At 39.9% G+C, this 21,220-nt stretch overlaps 1 protein-coding gene across 3 annotated transcripts in view; it reads left to right on the top strand.

Annotated features, from left to right (window-relative positions):
• Positions 1-21,220, top strand: part of ME1 (malic enzyme 1) — a 198,006-nt gene that overhangs the window by 174,052 nt on the left and 2,734 nt on the right. For all 3 annotated transcript variants that reach the window (XM_073789391.1, XM_019929370.3, XM_073789392.1), the window contains exons 10-13: positions 7,167-7,272; positions 8,645-8,787; positions 11,543-11,716; positions 17,758-17,856. In XM_073789391.1, the coding sequence (XP_073645492.1) occupies positions 7,167-7,272; positions 8,645-8,787; positions 11,543-11,716; positions 17,758-17,856 (522 nt within the window). The remainder of the gene's footprint in view (positions 1-7,166; positions 7,273-8,644; positions 8,788-11,542; positions 11,717-17,757; positions 17,857-21,220) is intronic.

Below are 21,220 nucleotides of genomic sequence, written 5' to 3'. Positions count from 1 at the left end.
GATAGTCTGGAACAGTAAGCTCAGGAAAATATTTTGAATTATTGAACTAAGAAAATGACGATTATGTCTCTCCCACCTTCAGATTATTCAACATATTTTAAATTCATTTCACATTATGGATTTGTAGGTCCACATTCAATATGAACAGACTAGACCCTCTTCTCTCATTTACATGCTACTTGTAGCAGCTGTTCAATTCATATTATGCAAGGTTGAATTTGGTTATTTCAGCTGCTAGTAAAACTTTTCTAAGACTTTTACTCTCATGCTAGTTTCATTTATTTAATATATTTATTTATTTATTTTTGGCTGCGTTGGGTCTTCGTTGCTGCGTGCAGGCTTTCTCTAGTTGCGGCGAGCGGGGGCTGCTCTTAGCTGCGGTGCGCGGGCATCTTGCTGCGGTGACTTCTCTTATTGTGGAGCACGAGCTCTAGGTGCACGGGCTTCAGTAGTTGTGGCACACGGGCTCAGTAGTTGTGGCTCACGGACTCTAGAGCGCAGGCTCAGTAGTTGTGGCGCACGGGCTTAGTTGCTCTGCCACATGTGGGATCTTCCTGAACCAGGGCTCGAATCCGTGTCCCCTGCTTTGGCAGGCAGATTCTTAACCACTGTGCCACCAGGGAAGCCCTCATGCTAGTTTTATTTTCTCATGTGGGAGGCTACTTCTTGGCTTGGTAATATAATGAAAATGAATAGATTTCTTCTTTTTTTAAAAAATTTATTTTTATTTATTTATTTTTGGCTGTGTTGGGTTTTTGTTGCTGCGCACGGGCTTTCTCTAATTGCGGCAGTTGGGGCTACTCTTCATTGTGGTGCGTGGGCCTCTCACTGTGGTGGCTTCTCTTGTTGTGGAGCATGGGCTCTAGGCACATGGGCTTCAGTAGTTGTAGCACATGGGCTCAGTAGTTGTGGTTCACAGGCTCTAGAGCACAGGCTCAGTAGTTGTGGCGCACGGGCTTAGTTGCTCCGCGGCATGTGGGATCTTCCCGGACCAGGGCTCAAACCCGTGTCCCCTGCATTGGCAGGCAGATTCTTAACCACTGCACCACGAGGGAAGCCCTAGATTTCCATTTTTATGGAGAGCCTATGCAAGTTTATTTAAAACTGTATAGCAGAAGCAGTTTAGATATATTTTCATTGGCATGTTGTTTGTCAGTAGCTAAATGGTCAAGAATGGGTTGTTTCCTCAGACTGGGAACACCTTCACTGTGAGCTAGTAATTCTTCTGTTTCTTACTGTGGGCCACAGTGCTTTACCATGGATTGTGTGGAATCTACTGTTTTGTGAGCCCAAACATTTTCTAAAATAAACAAATCCGTGGTACATTTCCTCTTACACTATTTTTAGTACTTCCTATTCTTATTTTGTTAATAACCCTGAAAATCTTATAAATGTCCTTTTTGCTCACAACCCTTTCAGTGGGCTTTCTGCTTCCTATTTCAAAGTAAACCACAGATAAAGATTAATTATAATATTCTACTGTTATTAAAGAAGAAAACTTGATACTAGAATGCATTAATATAACATTGAAAGAAAGTTCTAGGACATATGGTAATTCCTTGACCATATTCAGCACTGGTTATTCCTTTGATGGAGTGTATTTGCATAATACTTAAACTTTGTCAGGTGGAAACCAAAAGACCAAGAGGCAGAACCCAGTGATTCATTCCGTCTTCTCTAAGAGATTCGCATTTTATCAGCAGCTCTCAAGATTACCTTACGTTGCGTCGAGATGACTACAGTTGGTTTGGAGTAGGTGAATAGTGATCCTGAGATAGTTTTTCTTTGTTAGAGAACCTAGCAGGGGTTCTAGCATTAGATACCCTGAAAAGCAAATCTCTAAACCTTTGAAGAAGTAAGCACCAGGCCGAAGTTTGAGGAATAGTTCCTGTGACACATATCTGCATTAACAAGGGAGCCGCTGTCCCTGCCCATTTGAGAATCAGGGTCTCGGCCACAAACAAGAAAGTTGCCAGATATGGTAGCTGCCACCCACTGTTCCTTAGCACCCACCTGTTGGTGGTGGACTAGAAACTAGAGACTGGAAACACAGCTGCCTGGAAACAAACACCGCCACCACGAGCTTCCAGAAGAGCCGTATGGCTACCACTTCATGATGTGCATTTCTCCTTCAGGGTCCTGTGAAGGCACATTAGCTTGGTGAGTGCTCTGTGTAAAGCAGAAACCCTAGCTGCAAGGGAGTCTGGGGCCTATAATTTAGCCCTTTAGGCTTCATTGTACTGGAAGTAGTGCTAGGAGCAATTTGCATTTCTGCAGTATTTGCCATGTAGGACCTGAGTGAGATTTTAGTGTAGTTACTTGCCTTTATACCTGCAGTTGAGTATATGTGTTTCTGGGAAAGAGTAACAGGCCAAAACTATGTTAGCTTAGAATTCTGGAAGCTGAAGGTTATTATTCCCAGGAAATATATCTCCCCAAGCTGTACCTTTGTTTAGTACGTGTCCTAGAAATTGCCTCGTTGTGAGAATGAAAATAGTCATGAATTTTAGTTTATACTACTTCCAGAGAGAGTTCAGAAACAATTTAGGTAAATACTGTAACTGTCAAATGGCTCCAGACTCTTATTCCTATCCATGACCAGAATTTCTCTTTTTTCTAATAACGCAGGATTATTTTTTGCCAAATAACCAAGCAGTAATAAGGGCATTGAGGTAGCAGGTGGATTGCAAAAGTGTTCTCATCAAATCATTTTGGGGAAAGGAAGCTCTTTTTTATTTTATTTTTTTAATTTTTGTTTTTTATTGGAGTATAGTTGATTAACAATGTTGTGTTAGTTTCAGGTGTGCAGCAAAGTGATTGTTACACATACACATTCTGTTTTTTCAAATTCTTTTCCCAGTTAGGTTACTACAGAGTATTGAACAGAGTTTCCCGTGCTGTACAGTAGGTCCTTGTTGGTAATCTATTTTAAATATAGCAGTGTGTACATGTCCATCCCAAACTCCCAATCTATCCCTTCCCCCCTCGGTAACCATAAGTTCATTCTCTAAGTCTGTTTCTGTTTTGTAAGTAAGTTCGTTTGTATCATTTTTTTTTTTTTTTAGATTCCGCATATGGGCAATATCATATGATATTTGTCTTTCTCTGTCTGACTTACTTCACCGAGGAACCTCTTATTTTCAAAGAAACAGATAGGAATAACATTGGGTAAAAAGAAATGGTGGAATATGTAATCAAAATTAAAATCATCCCGAAATAGATAACCAACAAGGACCTACTGTATAGCACAGGGAACTATACTCAATATTTTGTAATAGCCTATAAGGGAAAAGAATCTGAAAAAGAGTATATAACTGAATCATTTTGCTGTACACCTGAAACTAACACAACATTGTAATTCAACTGTACTTCAATAAAAAAAGAAAATAATAAAAAAAAGAAAAACAAACTAAAATCATCCCCTGTATCAGTTAGCTATTCCTATGTTATCGAAAGCCACAAAATCTCAGTGACATACGAACAATAATTATTTATTTTCTCACACACCTGTGGGTCAGAGTGGGTGGCTGTGATGATGCTACTGGGTGGCTCTGGGCTACAGGTTGGGTCCAGGTCTGCTTCACAAGGCTCGTCGTCTGTGGACCAGCAGGCTGGCTTGTACTTCCAAAGCAGTGGTGATGGTACAAGAGAATTACTCTTAAGGCCTAAGCTTGGAACTGGCACACTGTCATTTCGGCCCACATTTTATGGACCAGAGCAAGCCTCATGTTCAAATCCAAAGGCAAGGGGTCGGAAAGTATACTCTGCCTTTTGTAAAAGGAACTGTAAAGTATCATGGCAAAATCACTGACACAGGAAAGAGATGAGGAGGAACTGGGGCCTAAATCAAAATCTGAATTATCTTTTTTTTTTTTTTTTGCGGTGCGCGGGCCTCTCACTGTTGTGGCCTCTCCCATTACGGAGCACAGGCTCCGGACGCGCAGGCTCAGCGGCCATGACTCACGGTCCCAGCGGCTCCGCGGCACGTGGGATTTTCCCGGACCGGGGCGCGAACCCACGTCCCCTGCATCGGCAGGCGGACTCTCAACCACTGCACCACCAGGGAAGCCCTATCAAAACTTTTGGGGGAGGATTCTTGTGGCATGCAGATACCTCTGTTTTCTTATTTGTGACTAATTAGCATTAAGCCTAGCTACTTTTTACATGCTAGGATGATGCTTAATTAACCTCTGTGATTGAGATATGTAACTGAAATAAATTTCCCAGCTGTGAAGCTAAGAGAGTAGAGGATTGGGGCACCAGGTAGCCTCACCCCCCATTTAGTGCAAATTGTAAAGATTTCAGTATTGTAATAATTTTTTATATTATTAAAAAGCAATTTAAAATCTTAAATACGAAAGAATGGTTTGAGAATATTTAGTGGTTACTCACAAAATCAGTCTAGGTGTACATCAACTATTTGTGTTAGACCTATGACAAGTTGTAAAAAGGCTATGATAATAGTTAGGTTTTATGGAATGATTTGATGCTTCCTGATAAAAGTACAGCAACTGAATTTATATGATTCTCTTGACTGATTTTTTCTTTAATAAACATGATGAACAAGAATATAGACTAACGATATTTGAGTTAATGTTACTAGAGCCTCGATTGTTCTCTCCTGAAGTGAATATGAAACAGGAAACCAAATTTGATTTGGAGTGAATTAAATAAGGTGTTTTAAAATTGAGATATAATTGACATATAATGTTATATTAGTTTCAGGTGTACAACGTAATTATTCAACATTCGTATATATTGTGAAATGACCACCACAGTAACTCTAGTTCACATCCATCATCACACATAGTTACAAATGTTTTTTCTTGTGATGAGAACTTTTAATATCTACTCTCTTAGTGACTTTCAATATACAGTATTATTAACTATTGTCAGCATGCTGTACATTACACCCGCAGGACCTATTTATCTTGTAGCTGGAAGTTTGTACCTTTTGACCCCCTTCACCCATTTTTGCCTCCCCAGCCTCTGGCAACCACCAGTCTGTTCTCTGTATCTATGAGTTTGTTGTTTGTTTGTTTGCTTTTTGTTTTTTCAGGTTCCACATATAAGTGAGATCATATAGTATTTGTCTTTCTTTGATTTACTTCACTTAGCATAATACCCTCAAGGTCTATCCATGTTGTCACAAATGGCAAGATTTCTTTTTTTATGGCTGAATAATATTCCTATGTGTGTGCATGTGTATTTTCTTTGTCCATTCATCCATTGATGGACACTTAGGTTGCTTCCACTTCTTGGCTATTGTAAATAATGAGGCAGTGAACATGAGGACACATATATCTTTTCCAGTTAGTGTTAAATAAGATGATTTTTCAGTTTCTCAGATGTGGTATATTTTGATGTGCAGGGAAGAAAAGGTAAGATAAAACTTTTTAGAACCCAGGAGTCAGTAATGGTGAATTCTGTTATTAGGATGCTGTTAGCTCTAAAGTCATGCTCATGACAGAAAACAGTGATACAGAAATAGCACTTTCCAGCACTTTCTACTACAAAAAAGGGTACTAGAATTATAAGTGCTAGAACTATGGTTTTTTCTTCTTCACAAAAATTTTAATTATAACAACTAATTTTGAGTTGTTGTTAAAAACTGGGCACAGTCCTAAGTGCTTTAGATATATTATTTAATTTGCTAAAAAGCTGATGAGGTAGAAATTCTAATTATTCTTATTTTATAGATGAAATGAGTACAAAGAGGTTCATATATTTCAAGTTATCTATAATTCACATGTATTACTTTTAAAAACAAAAATAAAATAACCTTTTTATCAAAATTTTTGCTTTATATTGGAGTAGAGTTGATTTACAGTGTTGTGTTAGTGTCAGATGTATAGCAGAGTGATTCAGTTATACGTATGCATATACCTATACTTTTTCAGATTCTTTTCCCATTTAGGCTGATAATAACCTTTTAAAGCAAGAATATTGTACCATCTTCAGGATTAACAATTTGCATACAAGTTGACATATACCATTTGTAAAGTGTTTTTTCCAGGGCTGTACTGTGCTGTATTATTGGAAAGACTGATTTCTAGCACCTGTCTTGGGCAAATTGCTTGATATCTCAGAGCCTCTGTTTCCTCATGCAAAAACCTAATTGTATTTGCCCTACTTTTCAAATTGTTGAGGGGATCAAATGAAATATGTGAAAACAACTTATAAGCTATAAAGTACCATATAAAGTTAGGTAGTGATTTATTATGTAGTCAAAATCTTAAAAATTTGTAGGTAGAATATTATTATTGTTATTATTATTTTAATAATTTAAAAGTCAAGCTTAATACGTAGTACACTTAATTTAGCTATTGCTTCCTGGGAACAAAAAGCTATTGTATCACTCATTCTTTGATGAAAGCTTCAGTGAAGTAAGGAGATTGAATAATAGATGAATGAGGAGAATTCTAATTTGAGCAGATTTTTATTCCTGGTCGTAGAAGTTTGGATGAGAATTTCATCTTCAGATCTACTAATTATGTGGAAAGATACAATCCTGAAAGAGCAGAAGAAAAAAAAAAGGAAGGACCAGATTTTCAGCTAACACTCCTCTCCCACATCCTACGTTCTTTTTTGTAGCTAGGATATTAAATTAGATGTTTCCTAGATAATAATACATGGTACAATTATAATCAAAACATTACAAAATGAAAACATATAAAACTAATAATTATGTAGAACATCAAAGTATGATATAAATATGGCATCAAGTTCCATTCTTAGTGAGTAGTCCAGCCGCTAAAGGCAACTCTGCACACTCTAAGACACTGCTTTATCAACACGAATCGTGTCTAGTAAACAATATCTTTATTTAAATGATGTTTTTCATTGCTCTTTGTTAATGCCAGTTTCTCATAAATGTCTGTAGAGTTAGGATTTTAAATATTAAATAATAATTAAATAAGGGAAAGACTTTATTTTGTTCACTGTTATATCCCCATTGCCTAGAACATTGTCTGAGACAAACCTTTGTTGCAAGGGTGAATGAAATAATACTCTGGTAATTGGAAAGGAGACTTTAAGAACAGCTGGAAGACATAATACATAAAAATGTTAAGCATAAATATGGGTAATATGCATAATATTCTGAAATTTCTTTGACTCTCACATGTTTGGCAGATTTATCATTCCTTTTTATTTGCTGTACTTAGGGACGTGCTGCCTTAACACAAGAGAAAGAGGAATTTGCCCATGAACATGAAGAAATGAAGAACCTGGAAGCCATTGTTCGAGATATAAAACCAACCACCCTCATCGGTGAGCTTTGGCTTCTTCCTCCCCGCCATCAACCCTACCTCAACCCCACGTGGGCTTGATTTGTTTTCCTACTGCTGAATTTTGAGACGTAATTTAGCTTTTTGAAATTCTAACCTTTGGCGTTCGCAAACAGAATTACGCATTCCCTGAAGCAACAGTACCCCCTAGAGGCCTAGATTTGTAAATGCAGAGCCGTCTTCTTAATCTTCCTGATGATCCCAGCTGAAGTGTGTGGGTTCCCTCTGCTCACTCTGTCAGCCTGCCAATACCTGGCATATCCAGCACTTTGCCAGGCTTGATTATTCCAAATAGACAGTGGTTCTAAAAGGGAGGTGGTTTGGCCCCGAAAGGAAACATTTGGCAATGTCTGGAGACATTCTTTGGTAGTCACAACTGGAGGGAGAAGGGGTGGTCAGAGCTCCGGACATTAGTGGGTAGAGACTAAGGATGCTGGTCCACAGCCTCCAGTGCCCAGCGAAGCCTCCCCCCAGTAAGGAATTGTCCAACCCAAAACGTTTGTGGGGCCAAGGTTGAGAAAGACTGAACCAGACCCTCCTTGAAAACAGGGACCGTATTTCATGTCTTTATATAACTCAGTGTGTTACACACTGCATGTGCACCGTAAGGTGTTTACTATGGACGAATTTGTTGCGGTTGAAAAAAACTCAAAAGTTTTGAAACTTTGTATCCTTTATTTTGTGTGTATATAATGTCAACCCTTACTTGGTATTATACTCCATTTCTAGAAGCTCCTGTGACACAGATGACAATATTGAGAATAATGATGAGAACCATAGTAAAAACAAATACTTACTCCATGACAGGAGTTAATGGGTAGTAGTAAGCCTTTATTGTTGTTTTTTATAAAATATGTTCCATCAGGAATCTTACTTTTTCCATTCTCATTATGCTAATAGCTTTATTCTTCTGTTCAGTTTTTTTCAGTGAGTCATACTTCAGTTTTATCATTGAATCGGATGATTGTCTTAAGTGTTAGCACTGGATTATAAAATATGATTGCTTTATAGCCTGAGGGACTGAAATATACTTCTAGAATTGTTTACAGAGAGATAGTATATATTAGACACATTTATTTCCTGATAAAATTGCCTAGAATTCCTAGTGATTGGTGACTAAATTTATTAATGAGTCAAATGTTAAAGCTGTGATTTTTTTCATAGATACTTGCAGATTTGTAACCTTAAAGGTTGTTGGCATTAACGAACATCTCTTTTTTGTCACTTTAATACACATATTCTATATTTTGTTTAGGGGGTATTACAAAATGACCTGACATGTCTCATTGTTTGGGGGGCACTGGATTAATTAACCGATGATAGTCCTATTCACTGGTTTCTTGTTTCTACGTTAGGAGTTGCTGCAATTAGAGGTGCATTCTCAGAGCAAATTCTCAAAGACATGGCAACCTTCAATGAACGGCCTATTATTTTTGCTTTGAGTAATCCAACTAGCAAAGCAGAATGTACTGCAGAGCAGTGCTATAAACTGACCAAGGTAAAGCAAAAATGGAACTGATATTTTAATAGTCAAATTGTGATTCTTTGTAAGGGAGCCCAGGGTATCTAAGGTGCTTACCGGTTAACCTTTAAAAATTTTATAACCAAGACTGAAAGAACAGTGAACAGGTCATGAAGGATAAGAACCATATCCTTTTTTAGAATCTTGTATAAATCCTGTTCTTCAATAAAACAAAATAAACTTTGTAATGTTTTATTGATAATTTTCCTTAAGCGCTTTGGAAGTATCTAAGATTTAAACATAAAAGTTAAAAAGGAAAAAGCTTGATCCTAGATACTGATTAAAATAGCTTTTAACTAGCTATTCCCAAACATTGACGCACACAGTATAAAACCACAGTCTTATTTCTGCTTTGCTAACTCCTCCTGGGTTTGGATTTTGATGGCATGGGTGGAGCATTTGGGCAATTATTTTGACATCCAGCCTGACTGGGATAGGAGTCCTCAAAGCTTCAATACTTTACTGTTTCCAAAAAAAGTGACTTATTTTATACTGTGCTTGTATTAATATATATTTGACCAATATGTTGACAAGGGCCCTTTTTTTTCCTTAAAAGACTTGAAAATGTCATTACAACAAAACAGAAGTTGAGTCACATATATCTAACACTTTTATTTTGGAAAGAAATCTAAAATGAACTGGAAAGGATAAACAAGACAGAGTTCTGTCACTCTGCATAAATCTAACTCAATGCATAAATAAAACTGCATAAATAAAACTGGATGGCTCTACTTCTTTAATACTGTATCCTTAAATGCTTATTACTAGAGTTGATGAAATTTTGCAAAGGAGCGACTCCATTGTTTATTTCTCTTATCTGGGATGGCGTCAGTATCCTCAGTAATTTAAGTTTTTATCCCATCTCTAGGTTGGGGAATTTGCCTCATGTAACTCAGTCCTTAAATCCTTAAAGCAGAAAAAAAAACCAGTAACAAAACTTCAGCATAGCGCATTACACAGAGTAGGCACATAATAAATAAGTGTTTAAGTACATATTTTGTTTTGGCATATTTCAAAAAGCCTCAAAATTTCATAGATTCACCTATAATAGATGTAAACAAAATTAGCCAAATTTCTGTAGCTGTGTTTTTAAGTTCAAATGTGTCTGATATAAATGGCCTAAACTCTTTCTTATGATTTCGCCTAATGCTCTTATGTTGCTATATATAAAATTAAAAGTCATTTTGAAGCTGAAAACATCGGTTCAGCCAAAGGATTACAGAACAAGAAAGGGGCTGTTGCTGGATGTGAGTCTCTGCTGCTTCAGGCGCAGGTGAAGAGTCATCAGGAAAGGTTAAAAATACAAAGGGACCGTTGAATTCCGAAAAACTGTAACTATACCAAAAATGATATGGAGAGGTTTCCTTCTCCATATTAACAGTCTCTATATATGAGGGTATTTAGCTGTCTGTCGTTTATTTAATACCCTTCCTCCGTAAAATATGATGATGCTGGAGCGACTGGCCGGAGTGAAGGAGAGGAGGGCGGCAAACAGGTGTGTGTAGAATGTTGCAGGTCTCTTTCTCAAATATAATTTTCAAACGTATATATATATCAAATAACATATATATCAAATGATAATTTAGTTACATTAGAAATTTGCTTGTAACAAAACACTTTATTTGCTAAACAAAGCAGACTTGAAGGTATCACACTTGTCTGAAAACAACACCTAATTTTGTGCAAGACATATCAGTGTCTGATAAACACCTAGATGAGAATTTCTATTTTTTTCTCATCTATTTTCCTCTTTTTATATCCTGAAAAGGTTGAATCATGTTATACTTAACCTTTATGGAAAAGGTATAGTATGACATGTGTTAAAAATGAATAAGTTAATATTATTAATATCATAATGGATTTAGACTCAAGGTAAGAGGGATGAAATTTATAACCCAATCTATTACCATTTAAACTATGCTTTGGGGATTTAGTGCTTTTTTAGACTTTTCAAATGCATTTCTTAGATTGTAGTGCTTTATTTGTTGAGGGTTTCCTATCCCTGTTTCAGAAGCCTGAACGCTTCCATCTATATCACCTCCCAGATCAGACAGACGCCCCCCTTTTGACTGGCAGTATGGAATACAGCACCTGACAGGCCCTAAGTTCATGCCATCTTAAAGCCTGTAATACATGGGATTCCTCAAAAATATTATGAAGAAATATTAAGACCAGGAAAAAAATAAAGACAGTTTTGGACAATTACTGATAATTTAATCTTATTCTTATCTGCTAACCCCATTTGTGCTAATGAATTTTTTTCCTATATGACTTTTCAGATAATTCTTTACAATACAGAAATATATAAAATTTGTCCCAGTGATTACATTGGGAGCCTGTTGACCTCTAAACTGTAACCTAAAATGTCATCTTTTCCAAGATTCAAACATTAACCTACCCTTTTTGTATTCAGAAGCCTGTAAGTGGAAGTCTGTAGTCTAGAGATGGTTGATGGGCCCGTGGGTTGGACCACTGCCAACAACAGGATGGTGGTCTTGGGGTCTCCTGTGTTTTGCATGCTTCTCCTACGAATAGAGAGGCAGATAGAGAACAGAAATAATCACTCATTCCAGAACTTACTGCCAGCGTCATGATAGCTTGCTCACACTTATTAGGAAGTCAATGAAAAATCAGACTTCTTTCTAACTACTCAATACTTGAATTACTGTCTTATGATCCATTTGTTTAAAGATAGCCTGCCTCTTTTTACAGTTGTGTGTCTGTGTTGCAGGGTCGTGCCATTTTTGCCAGTGGCAGTCCTTTTGACCCTGTCACTCTCCCAAGTGGACAGACCCTATATCCTGGCCAAGGCAACAATTCCTATGTGTTTCCTGGAGTTGCTCTCGGTGTGGTGGCGTGTGGACTGAGGCATATCACGGATAAGATTTTTCTCACCATTGCTGAGGTATAGTAAAATACTCTGTGTTCGCCAAGGCTGTAAAATCTCAAATCAGCTCCTTGTAGGTTGTCTACTGTTTTATTTATTTAGTATCCCAGCTCACTGTCTAGAAGGTGTAAAGTCCAAAGAAGATCAAATCTTTCCCAGTAGAGAGTAAGGGATGGGTAGTAACTTCACACTGAGTCACTAGGAAAGATTGTTCTTCAGTAGCCAGCAGAAAGACTATGTTCTGATTTCTTAAAAGAGAGCTTTTTAAAAATTGAAGTACAGTTGATGTACAATATTATATGTTACAGGTGTACAGCATAGTGATGCCCAATTTTCAAAGGTTATACTCCATCTCTAGCTATTATAAAATATTGGCTGTATTCCCCATGCTGTACAGTATGTCCTTGTAGCTTATTTGATACCTAAAAGTTTGTACCTTTTACTCCCCTACCCCTATATTACCCCTCCCCCTTTCCTCTCCCCACTGGTAACCACTAGTTTGTTCTCTATATCTGTGAGTCTGCTTCTTCTTTGTCATATTCACTAGTTTGTTGTATTTTTTAGAGTCCACATATAAGTGACATCAGGCAGTATTTGTCTTTCTCTGTCTGACTTATTTCACTTAGCATAATGCCCTCCAAGTCCATCCATGTTGCTGCAAATGGCAAAATTTCATTCTTTTTTATGGCTGAGTAGTATTCCATTATACGTATATACCACATCTTATTTATCCATTCACTTGTTAATGGACACTTAGGTTGCTTCCATATCTTGGCAATTGTAAATGATGCTGCTATGAACATAGGGGTGCAAGTATCTTTTCAAATTATAGTTTTGTCTGGATATATACCCAGGAGTGGAATTGCTGGGTCATATGGTAGTTCTACTTTTCGTTTTCTGAGGAACCGCCATACTGTTTTCCACAGTGGCTGCACCACTTTACATTCCCATCAACAGGGTATGAGAAAAGAAACCTTTTTTTTTTAAATCTTTACACTTTCAATTATGTTCTGTGACAGTAATGAGACAATACAAATTTTGTTTCCAAATTATGGAGGAAGTGGTAAATATTTCTCCATGGAGAACCTACCTAGACGATGGCTTTTTTTTTTTTTGGCCATGCTGCGTGGCTTGCGGGATCTTAGTTCCCCAACCAGGGGTTGAACCTGGGCCCCAGCAGTGAAAGCACCGAATCCTAACCACTGGACTGCCAGGGAATTCCCGATGATGGCATTTTGAAGATTTAAGATGACAGTCTGTTAGAGAACGAACTTATGGTTACTGGGGGGAAGGGTAGGGGGAGGGATAGTTAGGGAGTTTGGGATTGACATGTACACACTGCTATATTTAAAATGGATAACCAACAAGGACCTACTGTATAGCACAGGAAACTCTACTCAATATTCTGTAACGACCTAACTGGGAAAAGAATTTGAAAAAGAATAGATACATGTATATGTATAGCTGAATCACTTTTTTGTGCACCTGAAACTAACACAACATTGTTAATCAACGGTACTCCAATATAGAATAAAAAGTTAACAAAAAAGAACATACCTCTAATATCTACCTATCTACATATCTATCTAATAATCTTTGTAGTACTGTACTAATATAAGCATTATGGGGAAAAAAATGACAGTCTGATTTGGTATGGTGAAGTGTTTGTTATTCAGGGTGCAGTGTAGAATACAGAAACCACTCTAGTACTTCAAGCAGAGAAGAAATTAAAACAGAGAATTCGGTGTTTGTAAAGTCATTAAAAGGACGGAAGTGGGCTCTTCTGTGGGCCTTCAGGAAGGATTCACAGAACAGCACAGAGCAGAGCTGGTAGGGATGCTCTATCAAGCTACTGTTTAAGAACTGTGAAGGGTCTGAAATTTCACCTTACTTGCAGGCTAACGAGTCAGCCTGCCACAGATTCATAGATGCTGGCAAAAGACACAAAACTCTTAGGTCAGCCACAAAGGCACAAGAGGTACTCTGAACCTAAGGCTCCCATCAGTTCCCCTTGCCTCGCAAACCTCAGGGGGATGATACAGTGGTTGGCCCGATATTTGTAAAATCATGAGCTGTGGGTAATCAGAATGTTCACCTGGTTGATAACGTCTGAGGAGGATGCAATTCATGAAGGAGAAATTTGAGTGAATTTCTTCTCTTGAAATGAAACCACGCTAACTAAACCCAACCAAGTAAAGCCTGATTAATGTTCACATATTTTCATCATGCAAACAGACTATTCTTTGCGTTGTGAAAGATTTTTATGTTATTGGTGTGATCTCAAGTAGCCTAAACCCGGGGTTTCGCGCCTTGGTGTCATTCTGTGAGAACAGAGGTCGGCCAGCTCTAATTCTCCTTTCTTTTTCTTCACTGCATTAAAAGCACAACGGCTGGTGTCTTAGAGCTTCTTCTTTTTTTTTTTTTTTGCGGTACGCGGGCCTCTCATTGTTGTGGCCTCTCCCGCTGCAGAGCACAGGCTCAGTGGCCATGGCTCACGGGCCCAGCCGCTCCACGGCATGTGGGATCTTCCTGGACCGGGGCACGAACCCACGTCCCCTGCATCGGCAGGTGGACTCTAAACCACTGCGCCACCAGGGAAGCCCTTAGAGCTTCTTTGACTCAAGAGATCATGTCTAATTACTTAGGAGGGCTTTTCAAAGTTGTTCTTACATTAAGGGAAATGTAGTCATTGTCTTTTATAGCAGACACATCAGAAGAAGAAAGATGATCTTTTTACTCGTGGTAGCCAGTGTTTTCTTTCCTAAATAACTCCAGCACCCTCTAGTGACAAATTCCATGAAAAAAAAAAAGTCTTTCCAGTAAATCTACCCAGGGAAAGTAATAATTACTCTCAAACACCTCTGAAGGAAAACAATAAGATGTGGTGAGGTTACTGGTGTTATTCTTATCATAGCCAGCTATCTCTCCGGCTGAATCTTGGCCTTTCCACCGTTCCCCTCTTAGGCTTCAACACGATATTCCTGTTTTTCATGCCACCTCATTGTTTTCTTTGTCATCCTTTCAAGTCCCCCCCCCCCCCTTTTTTTAAGACTTTTTTGATGCGGACCATTTTTTTAAGTCTTTATTGAGGGCTTCCCTGGTGGTGCAGTGGTTGAGAGTCCGCCTGTTGATGCAGGGGACACGGGTTCGTGCCCCGGTCCGGGAGGATCCCACATGCCACGGAGCGGCTGGGCCTGTGAGCCATGGCCGCTGAGCCTGCGTGTCCAGAGCCTGTGCTCCGCAACGGGAGAGGCCACAGCAGTGAGAGGCCCGCGTACCGCAAAAAAAAAAAAGTCTATTGAACCTGTCACAACAGTGCTTCTGTTCTATGTTTTGGGCCTCTGGCCGCAAGGCACATGGGATCCCAGCTCCCTGACCAGGGATCGAACCCGTACCTCTGCATTGGAAGGCAAAGTCTTAACCACTGGACCTCCAGGGAAGTCCCTCAAGTTCCTTTCAACTAAGCTTCTTCCTAGTATTCAGTTTTTTGCCCTCACTTTTCTCTTTCCTTTTAAAGTCTACTTTCACAGATCTCACACATTCTCTTATTTCCATTATCGTCATTCTAAAAGGGGCCAAGTCTGTATATCCCTATTCTTATCTTTCACCACATCTCCAGTGACCTGATGGGTATTTCCACCAAAATGCCCTGCTATTTCCTTAAATACGATGTGGAAAACCATTTCTTCTCTCCCCTTGCCCTCAATACCCGCATTTCTGTTCGTGACACCCTTTCTAAGCAGGCACGGAAGCTTAGAAGCCTGATGTTCTTTTTATCCTCCCCCAACCCAAAGCCTTTAAACACACCAGGCATGTGAACACCCACGTAACTGTCCGATGTATCATCCTGCCTGGAAAACTCCGAGACTCATTCTCCACCTGTCTGAGCCTATCTTCAGGTCACGGCTTAAGTCCCACCTCGTCCTTGGGTCCTTTTGGGGCCTCTCTGACTCATTTTGATCTTTCTCCTTAGCCATGGCCGTCTTTAGCAAACACTTCATTTGATTCCTAGCTGTATTATGCTCTCGAGAGTTTCACGTATTGAACAATCAAGTCTTGCCTTATATTTCAATTGTATGTTATCTTCTCTGAAGACAGAAGGTCTCCCATATACTTCTTTCAAAACACCAGTAGCACTAGTGCAATACTAAAGCACGTAGCAGAAACTTAGTAGGTACTGATTGAATTAAATAGAACTAGTAGTCAGTAGTATTTATTAGTGAGAATAAATACAACACCACAGACACACCTCTAGAAGGGGCAAAAAGAAGAAGGTTCTTGTCTAGATTATATTTTGTAGTTAACAGAAGTAGCATGTAGGAGATCTAGGTGAATGTTTTGTTTGCCCACCCCAAATCTAGTAACTGTTAGGGTTATTGTCAAAGTACTAATTGGATCTCTTACGGAACTAGTAATCTCATGGACTGGCACCAGTCTCAAAGACTATTCCTGCACATTTTTATATCACAAAGAGATTTTTGGATTTCTCGGTCCTCTGGACAGTCTCTGGGACCTCTGATGCTCCCTGGGGACAGCCCTGCTGGCCCTGCGCGGTCTGTGCAGCAGCCTGGAACAGTCTCCTCCCTCCTGTTCACATCCGGGAGGCAAACCTGGGCCTCCTACCCTCACACCCTCCTCCTAAGTCACCTGCTCTGTGTTCTCTCATTCTCCTTGCCCCCACCCTTTCTGCTATCTGCCCAGAGGGCACTAGAGAGATCCCCACTGACAGCAGCGTCTGGAGGAAACTGATTCATGTAAGTCACTGGATAACTGAAAACCCAGGTAACTTTAACGTTGATATAATACTATTATCTAACATATAATCCAAATTCAAATTTGCCAGTTACCCATAAAAAAGACCTTTATAGCCTCTAGACTACTCTTTTCATCTGCAAGAGCATTTCAGCCTTTCTGTTTCTTTTATGGCAATGACATTTTGAAGAGTACAGGCCAGTTGTTTTTTACAATGTTCCTCATGATTTAAGTTGTATGGTTAGAGGGTTTGGTTTAGGTTTGCCTAATAATTGAATCCTTCTCAGTGAATCACATCAGGAAGCACATAATGTCAATTTGCCTCATGTTTTTAAGCTACTTTATTGAGGTGTGATTGACATAACAAAAAGCTATATATCTTACAACTTGATGGATTTAGAGATAAGTAAGTATACACCTTTGAAACCATCACCACAATCCATGCCATACACAAATCTATCACCTCCAGAAGTTTTTTGTTTGTTTGTTTGTTTTTGTGGTATGAGGGCCTCTCACTTTGTGGCCTCGGGCTCCGGACGCGCAGGCTCAGGGGCCAAGCCGCTCCGCGGCATGTGGGATCTTCCCGGACCGGGGCATGAACCCGTGTCCCCTGCATCGGCAGGCGGACTCTCAACCACTGCGCCACCAGGGAAGCCCACCTCCAGAAGTTTTTTCCCACCCTCTTTATTATTATTAGGAATGTGTACGTGATAAGAATACTTAACATAAGATCTACCCTTGTAGCCCATTTTCATGTCTACACTGTTTCCTTTAGAAATAGGGACTGGTTTGGGGACAGCAAAGGCTGAGGCTACTTAGGCGGTTTGGATAATCCAGAATCTGTATCCTGCTCTGCCATGTGAGTCGGAAATAGCTCTCTCGGCCTCCTGCTCTACCTCCTGTGCAAGAGTATGTGAGCTGGGAGCAAGGCCTGGCCAGCCTCTCCTCCTCTGTTTTCAGGGTCCTTTTCCATCACTTTTCTCATCCTCCTCTGCCTTTCTTACCCTTCTTCCCCCGTCCCTCTAGTGCATCAAACAAGAAAGCCACCAGCGTTTCATGGTACAGTAGAAAAGGAACTGGGTTAAGAGGAAACCCAGACACTCATCCCCATCTTTTTCACTATTTGTCTCCCGCCACCAGTCACCAAGCCTCTCTGAGCTCAGTTTTTCCACTGAGAAAGGGAGAGATGCAATTGGATGATGGCGTTAATGGGATCTGCTTTTATCCGCCACCATTCACCATTATCCTCACAACTACCACATTCTATGGTATGAAGTATTTTTTTGTCTTTCTTTTTTTTTCTTAAGGTTATAGCTCAGCAAGTATCAGATAAACACTTGGAAGAGGGCCGGCTTTATCCTCCTTTGGACACCATTAGAGATGTTTCTCTGAAAATTGCAGAAAAGGTAAAACCGCTCTTGTTGAAGTCTCATTATTTTCCCTTCCACCTGTGGCTGAATGTGCATGTTTAGGTATTAAAAATCCACTTCCCTGAAATATCTGTATCAACTTATTATGTCAGAAGTCAGAGAAATGAGGCCTGGTGCTTCGGCAGAGCTTAGGAACTCTGTTTGATCCTTAGAGATAGGTTGAATCATTAATTTCCCCATCCTTTTTCTCTCCCGTAATTCAGATAATTCATCATGGTTTCATTTCAGCTAAGCTTCTTCCCCTTGGCCTTTTTTTTGGTTGGTATCTTCCATATGACACTGAGATAGTCACCACAGTATTGCACATAGGGTAGAGTGACAGACCTTGAACCACCTGCCTTATCCATGTCTCTGTGGATGTGTGGCACCTTGAAAATCACACTTGATTATACTGGACAGAAAGCGAAACAGTGACCACAGAGAACTCAAAGCTGGCTGGCGTGGCGGGTGAGCTCTTCAAGGAACTAGCCGAGAAGAAGCTACATTTTCTACAACTAAGACGAGAGAGAAACCGACTCCTTTTGCAGGCTAGTTGTGTTCATTTACCAGGGCTGCCGTAACAAACCGCCACAAACTGGGTGACTCAGATGACAGACATTTATTTCCTCCCGGAGGCTAGAGATCTAAGACGAAGGGGTTGGCAGGTCTGGTTTCTTTGGCAGCCTCTCCCTGGCTTGCCGATGACCACCTCCTTGCTGGGTCCTCGTGTGGCCTTTCCTCTGTTTGCACATCCCTGGGGTCTCTTTGTGTGTCCAAGTTTTCCGTTCTTATAAGAACACCAGTCAACTTAGGTTAGAGCCCAGCGGAATAGCATCATTTTAACTTAATTATCTGTTTAGAGGTCCTGTCTCCAAATACAGCCCCACTCTGAGGTACTAGAGGTTTAAGGCGTCAACATTTTCAGGTGACGTATTTCAGCCCACAGTAGTCGTCATATGTTGAAACTAGGGTTTCTCAACCTCAGCGCTACGCACATGGGTCTGGGTTACTCTTTGTCACGGGGGCTGTCTTGGGCATTGTCGGACGTTTAGCAGCATCCCTGGCCCTTATGCACCAGATGCCAGTAGCCTCTGCAACAGGTGTGACAACCGAAAATGTCTCCAGACATTGCCAAATGTCCCCTTGGAGGCACATTTGCTCCTGGCTGGAAACCAAAGCTATTGGCAAGTTTATCAGAACAACACTATTTAGATTTCATATGTCATGATTTATTTTGTTGATTCAGGGTAGATGCTTCAAAAACCAAGTAATCCTTCAAAAAAAAAAACTTCACATAATCTGCTTGGTTATCTATTTAGGAAAGAGTATGCTTATGTTTTCTCCTAATTTGTATCTACTAGTTTTAAACTAGTTTGAATTATTAATACACTGAACATCACATTATCCCTTTAAGTTCATTTTGAAGGGTTCAATGAAAAGGACTAGCATATGATCAGAGGGGTAACTAAGAAGACGAGGGACAGCAGGAGAGTATGAAAAACTCAGATGTTACACCCAGAAAGAGGAACGAACGCTGAGTGGATAAACAGAAATTGGGAAACCTGGACAAAGAATCAGCTTCAGGAAGGAAGGTGATATAAGTAGACTGCAGGTGTGTGGTAGCCATGGCAGCGGGTTGGCCAAAAGGTTCGTTGTGGTTTTTTGTAACGTCTTACAGAAAAACCCGAACGAACTTTTTGGCCAACCCAATACGTTCAAATGTACAATTCTAACAAGTAGACGGTGATGACTGAAACTTAAAGAGAGGCTGGATATAAAGGTGATCTACACGTGGGAACAGGTGAAGCTCTCGTCTTCCAGAGCGTCCGGCGTTGACGAGAAGGGGAGAGTGAAGATTTCACTGAGAGAGTGCATCGTTAATACAGTGTGTCCTGGGAGCAGAAAGACGAATGGATTTCCGCAGAGTCTGTGTCAGGAATGAAACAGAACACTTTATTATAAAAGTGATACAGCCTTTGCAAAAGAGGCACAGGGGGACTTTTGGGGGTGATGGAAATGTTCTGAAACTGGATGTGGTAACAGTTGCCCAACTCTGAATTTATAGAAATAATTGGATTAAAAAATTTTTTTAAAAAGAAATAATTGGATTATATGTTAAAACTGTTGAATTTTGTGGTCAGTGAATTGTAACTCAAGAATATCTGTTAGGGCTTCCCTGGTGGCGCAGTGGTTGAGAGTCCGCCTGCTGATGCAAGGGACACAGGTTTGTGCCCCGGTCTGGGAAGATCCCACATGCCGCGGAGCGGCTGGGCCCGTGAGCCATGGCCGGAGCCTGTGCTCCACAACGGGAGAGGCCACAACAGTGAGAGGCCCGCGTACCGCAAAAAAAAAAAAAAAAAAAAAAAAAAAGAATATCTGTTAAAAACATAGTAATACCACATCATAGGCACTCTGAAACATAGAAGAGAGGAAAATACCTGACATTCTGCCTTTCTGAAACAAGCATTGTCTTCATTTTGGCGTGTGTGTTTGCTTGCAGTCTGTTTTCGTGTTTGCTTTCTTTGCTAACACTGTTGTAATAACGTGTAAGGGTATATTCACGTACTTCTGATCATGCTTTTTTCATAAACATTTTTCCACGGTACAGCACACTCTTTATAACTTTAATTTTTTCATAAACGCATAATTTTACATTGAGAAGAGATACTTCACCATTCTGATATTCTTCAAGATCACGCTTATTCAAATAAGTCTGTTATACGAGTAGCTCCTTAATGATTGCTTTCTTAAAGACTGGAGTGAATGAAAGAGCACATATAGAGTGATTAATTTTGACAACAGGGAGAATCCATTCTTCTCAAAGAAAGCAGGGGAGGAGAATGTTTGAAGATACAGAGGAGACACTTCGAGTTGAGGAAAAGAGAAATTGAGATCATTCTCTTTGATCAGTTGGAATTTTCTCAGCAGAGTGATGAGAGTCAAATGGAGACGTGAGGAGGGGAAGGTTTGAAATGGACTTCGGGGAAATTGACTTGAGACAAAGTTGTTTTAGTTCGTTTTTGATTTTTAAAGGGTAAAAGCATAATGTGCAACCACTTGGACCCAAGTAAGGTTAGGAAAAGAATGACATGGCAGGAGACAGCTCTGAAAGGAGAAAGCCAGCACTGAGGGTTCCCCACAAAGACGGGGAGACAAGGTTCCATGATAGCAGCAAGGCACAGAGCACGGAGACTGGCTCCAGAGCCCCGCTGATTAGAATCGGGAGACCCTGCGATAGAGAAAGAGGTTGTGTAGGAGGCCATGGTCAGAATCGGGATTGCTGAAACTGCAGGGTATCTGAGTTCAAACTTAGCAGGGATTTTAAGGTATTTAGTTCAGTTAATGATCAGTCAAGTCATTT

The sequence above is a fragment of the Tursiops truncatus genome, chromosome 12, assembly GCF_011762595.2.
Source record: "Tursiops truncatus isolate mTurTru1 chromosome 12, mTurTru1.mat.Y, whole genome shotgun sequence".
Taxonomy (NCBI): domain Eukaryota; kingdom Metazoa; phylum Chordata; class Mammalia; order Artiodactyla; family Delphinidae; genus Tursiops; species Tursiops truncatus.
Note: the sequence above shows the minus strand (reverse complement) of the source record. Positions and strands in the feature narration are given on the sequence as shown.